At 35.1% G+C, this 5,732-nt stretch overlaps 1 protein-coding gene across 1 annotated transcript; it reads right to left on the reverse strand.

The window, feature by feature from the left end:
- On the reverse strand, nucleotides 803-5,072 carry LOC107625381 (pentatricopeptide repeat-containing protein At1g80270, mitochondrial). The gene is made up of 4 exons (XM_016328011.2): nucleotides 4,836-5,072; nucleotides 4,480-4,571; nucleotides 3,086-3,635; nucleotides 803-2,372 (listed from the first exon to the last, which is right to left on the reverse strand). The coding sequence occupies exons 2-4, from the start codon at nucleotides 4,518-4,520 to the stop codon at nucleotides 1,131-1,133; spliced, it is 1,833 nt and encodes a 610-aa protein (XP_016183497.1). The 5' UTR covers nucleotides 4,521-4,571; nucleotides 4,836-5,072; the 3' UTR covers nucleotides 803-1,130.

Raw genomic sequence — 5,732 nt, forward strand, 5'->3', positions numbered from 1 at the left:
TTTATAGGCACAGACACAGTGTCTGTTAAGCCGCTAGTATATATAATGCTCATATATCACAAAATCTACAATGGCATAAATTTTTTGGACAATTGAATTTTTGTCAAGGGTTTGGAATGTTTTCCCTTCCTTACCCAAGAGTTAAGCGTGTTTCATAGTAAAGGAGGAAAGAAATGGCTAAAGCCGTTAAATTTAGGTGAGTTCGGTAGGATCTTGCCCAGTTTGAGTCCTATTCAATTAATTTGATCTGTTTAGCTTAATTTTAAGTCAAAATCAATAAAATTAGTGTCAAAATTCATATTTTAATTATTTTTATATTACAATCTTTTTTTTATATATATTTTTACATATATGTAATGCCCATATATCACAAAATCTACGACATAAATTCTATGAAGCACAGACACTTCGCTGAGTTGTCGTGTCCAAGCGACACTCGTCTGACACACATATCTGCTTTGTCCAACCGTGTTTTAATAAAAAATAAAATTTTTTTCTTCGGATATATTTAGACACACCTAAATACTATCACGTGTCAACGCGTCCAATTTTATTCTTAATATATATTCTTGAAATAAATTTAAAAATAATATATATTATTATTTATGAAAACAAAATATTTTAAATACTTTATATAATTAAAAAATATTAAAAATAATTAAAAGAATTATTTATTTTAATATTAATAAAATTATATTTTTCATATATGTTGTGTTCCGTGTGTTGCCTACATATCCCGTATGGTTGCACCATAGCATAAATTTATGGTGTTTTCGTATATCTTGGTCCCGTATCCGTGCATACAAATTAGAAATAGAATAAATTAGATACATCAGCATCAGATATAACTTCTGAGAAATAGAAACTCCCAACATAGTCCCTAGTCCCTACCCCTCAAATATCCTTCACCAGCTTACAAATTAGTTCCAGAAAACAAATTGACTCGGTATTTTTAATAAGGACCATCTCAAGAACTCCATTTGCATTTGGACTAATGCATATGATAAGATTTTAGCCAACCGTAAATTTGCAAATTCACTTTAAACTCTAGGATCCTCACAACCTGCTATATAACTAAATAATTAGTTTCAAGTTAAAGTGCAGAAACAACCCTCTCATGGCTATTGTCATTAATCAAGTAATGCCAAAACTGCAATTTTCTCAAATGGGTTAATTTGAACTAATTGCTTAGACATAGCTTTGTTTGGAAATATGTTATCGGCTTTCATCCGCTCACTGATTCCATATGCTGGCTGCTTGGCATTTATGTACGCTTGGATTAGAACTTGATACTGAGTGAATCGAGAAATGTAGCCAGCTTTCCTCATTTGGTAGAAAATCTTTTCTGCATTATGAATGTCGCCGCTCTTCGCATACTCTTCCATAATAGCCATGAAAGTATCAAACAATGGCTTGTTTCGGTTCTGCTGGATTGCGGTCTGCAAGAGAGAGTTTGCCTTTTCTACTTCCCCAGCTTGGACATGAAGTTTGACAAGAGCATTGTATGTCAATAGGTTAAGTTTGCAGCCGCTATCTAACATTCGCTTAACAAGATCCTTACCCTTCAATAGCATATTATGATTGAGATAAACCTTCAGGAGTACATTATAGTTACCAGAAGAGAGTTTCCATTTCTTCGACATAATCTCAAAAATTTCCTCTGCTTTATCAATTTTGTTTAATGCTCCCCATGCTTCAACTGCACTCATGCAATCCTCAATTCGAGGGCTAGACTCACAGACCTTCCAAATTCTCTCTACTTCGTCAGCCTTTCCCAACTTTGCATAAAGGCAGAGCAAAGTAGGGCAAACCCATTGTTTCTTTTTCACGTTTTCACCTTCCATCTCCTTCAATATAGCTTCGGCTCTTTCATTAAGCCCAGCAGAGATGTAATGTCTAGCCAAGGCTGCTTGTGTTTGCAAGTCTGGTTCAATGCCTTCAGTCTTCATTGTCTCCACAATTTCCTCCATCCCAGCAATATCATTGGACCCTTTTGTGTCTATCAAAATTTTATAGGTAAGCGTAGAAGGTTTGACATTCTCATTTTCCATCAACAATAACACATCTGCTATCTTCTTCTTGTCAACCCTCTTATACAAAAGAAGCATTTGGTTACAAGCAAATGCTGTCCGAGGTAAATCCAAGTCCTTCATTCTATTGAATGTTGCCTCAGCCTTATTCAACTTGTTCTGACTAACATAGTTAGCAAGTAAAGTTCGGTATAACAACTCCCTTCTGAATGACTTTGGAACACTGTCAATAAATTTCTCTGCCATTGGCATACCACGTAATTTAGCAATCAAATCAAGTCGAGAAGCATAATCCTGCTCTAAGAATTCAAGCTTCTTGTTTAACTCTAGCCACTCGAAGAGCTACAATACCAACAAGAAAAGTACAACAGATTCACACAATTAAAATAAGATCACATCATAAACCAGAAGCTCAAACAAGGCAAAACATGTCAATCAGCAACAAAAGGAAATATATTGTCCTCTTTTCTTTACATGGGAAAAATATAGTCCTTAAACACAAAAAAAATACATATATATTTTCTTCTTTTGAGATGATAAAGATTTCATAGAATAATGAAAATTTCATAAAACACAATTATTAAAATCAATGAGGAAAAAGATATCCAAATATATGCCCCCACAAATTATACCAGTGAATATGGTAAAAAAGACAAAAGAGCAACAATATAATCCCTCTTACAGAGAAGCCATAAAGGTTGAAAGAGCACTAGATGACCATTAAGGTCAGTCCAAAATTCAATCTCCTGGTTGTTCAAACTTAATCTAGCAAACTAAATTAAATTTACAATATAAGTGAATGGATATTGGCCCCGAGTATCAATCCACTGCAGGAATAGGAAACATTTTCAAGCAGGAAACTGCTAAACGGGAGAGATGCTGGGAGAGAGATTTCCGCTATTAATTATATCACAGACAGGCTGGAAAAATTCAAATATCAAACATCCATAAAAGTAAAGCAATGTCTAATACTCTACTTAATCAGCATGAGTTCACAAATAAAATGAATTGGATTAATTGTAAGAGTAGAATACTATTAACTTTGATCAATTTACCTGCAAAGCCCTCCCATACATTTTACGCCTCCGGAGATTAACCAAGGCCAGTGAGATCTCTTGCCTACTAATGTCTTTCCCTTCTTCAATCCACTTATCCAAAGCCGAACGAACAGACAATCCTGGAGCTTTAATAATTGCCGTGAATATTTTTGACAGATGCTTACTACGCAGTGACTTTTTCTCTATTGGATCAATCTCAGTGTCAGATAACTCCATCTCGTCGTGTGATTTGTTAACATTCTCGTCATCATCGCCTAAGTCAGTCTCAACTTCGTCATTAATCCCTCGTGTCTGCAGCTCATAAGACAGCGCTTCATCCAAATCATCGTCATTGTTCATACTATTTGCATCAGCTTGTGACGAAAGTTCACGTCTGCTCATAATAAATTTGGGGGAAGAATGACCTGCATGATAACATGTCATTGTTGACAGAACTTTGCTGCATGTTATTTGAAAATATCCACTGATACCAGCCCCATCTTCCACAGCAGCTGGCATTAGCTTGATACAAGAAGCAGTAGATGCTCCTAGACTAAATCCTTGGCTCCTGCAAACAGTGCACATTAAAAAGTGACTGCAAACTCTTATAGGGACTAGAGCATGACCAAAGGCAAAATGTGAAACTAAAATAAACCAACACAACCTTTCTAGGTAATAAATGATAATTCAATGTTTTGTTGCTGGTTCAAGCAACAGAATCATGCACCATGTTATGTAAGAAACCAAGTCTTCATGTTATAGACAATCTACAAATATATAAATTCATCCCCTAAAATACTAGCCTAATGGAAACTACAACCCCCAATATATGAATAAAATTGCACACATTGCAACCCGGTTTAACATTAATTCTTTCTTGCACCCCCTTAGTTTACATTAAAATTAATTTTTACTTCAACTTAAATAACATAAATTGTCAATATTATGTCACCCATTGTTTCTTCCTCCTACAGTCACATAACAAGCTGTCAAGTTCTCAACTCTACAGCTTGCTCAAAAAGAGGAAGAGGCAAATCAAAAACAAAATCCAAGTCCTACCCACCGGGTAGCATCGACAATAGTAGTCAAACATCATCATAGTACCATATCATAGATTATTCATGTTCGAACCATACATTTCTAAATCTGTTAATATATAAAATTAGCATCAAATTAAACAAAGTTACAAGGTCTAGTTGCATGAAATGTATTACAGCACTAAACATGTAAACTTCTGCTACGAATTTAAGAGGCACTCATTTTGCAATAAAAAGGAAAATTAAGAAACAAAACCTAGATTCAAAGCTCAACATTTAGTTACGAAAAAAGATGGGCAAATACTTCAATTTTTCCATCGAGAGTAGAGATTAATGGGAAGGGCAACGAGGGAGAAGTTAAAGAGTGTTATTTACCTGAGACTAAGACGAACGGAAGCTCGACGAAGAGCCCACATGGTTGACGAGTGGAGATTGAGAAAGGTGCAAAGTTCTTGAAAGCTTAAACCCTAGCAAGTAGCAACAACTAGAAATGTAAAACCCTTCAAAATACTATTTAAAAAAAAATAGTATAACTGATCATCTAACCCAATTAGCTAAACATATTCCCAGTTACGTCACAGAACCTATTGTCTAATCAGTAAAACTAATCATTAATTTATCTAATTAGCATCAACTTAACATAAACAAATCTAAACCTAAATTAAAACTGAAAAAACTAAGCATAAAAAATTAATAAATAATTACTGAAAAAATAAAAAATAAAAACTCACCTACAGAAGCAGAAGCAGAGTAAGCGACGGAGCAGCTTCGGAGCTTCAGCCTGAAACGGAGGGGAAGCACGAGCACGACCTGCAGCGGAGCGGAGAGAGACGACGCAATCGGAGGATGCACAGCGGTGAGTGAGGTAGGGAGGAGGGAAGTCCGTGCGTAATGAGTGAGTGATGAGTGAGTGAGGTTTTTTATGGTGTGGGGGCGCCGAGGTTATGGGGGTAGGAAATTAGGGTTTTCATCCCTTTTTTTTATTTTTTTTGACAGGATGAATACTTCTCCTGATAATTTATTTTAGGATTTCGAGGCTTTTGGGGGAAAAAAAAATTTTCGTTTAATTTTGTGGGATTGATTAGTTTTTTTTTTTGTCAATAATCTCTCTTCAGAACATATTTATATGATACGTTAATTATTAATTAATTATTCTCCAGGTACAAGCATTTTTCCTATACAAATTCATACAAATCAATATATCCTAATTCACCTCACTCGCGCCTCTTCTAGCACGTATATTTCACGCGCCTCTTAATTTGACAGATTTTTCAATTAACGTGCGAATATATAACTTCTTTTTTCGAAAGAATTTCGTTTTCTTTTTCGAATTTCGTCTGCAGTTTTGTGCTTTCTCTCTGCGTTCTCTTTTGTCGTTTTCGTGCGTTTCTCTATACGTTCTCTTTCGGCGTTTTCGTGCGTTTCTCTTTGCGCTCTCTTTCTACGTTTTTCTCGATTTCCTTTATTTTCTACGTTCATTTTTGAAATCAAGCTCTGAAAATCGTTTTGAAGATAATGAATGATTCAAGTTTAGATTGTCAACTGAACCAGAGCGAAGTGAATTTTTGTTTTGAATCCAATGAAGTGTCTGAGGTGTGGTTCAATTCCAGTTAATGTTTTTGTTAGTA

This window comes from Arachis ipaensis, chromosome B02, assembly GCF_000816755.2.
Source record: "Arachis ipaensis cultivar K30076 chromosome B02, Araip1.1, whole genome shotgun sequence".
NCBI classification, from domain to species: Eukaryota; Viridiplantae; Streptophyta; class Magnoliopsida; order Fabales; family Fabaceae; genus Arachis; species Arachis ipaensis.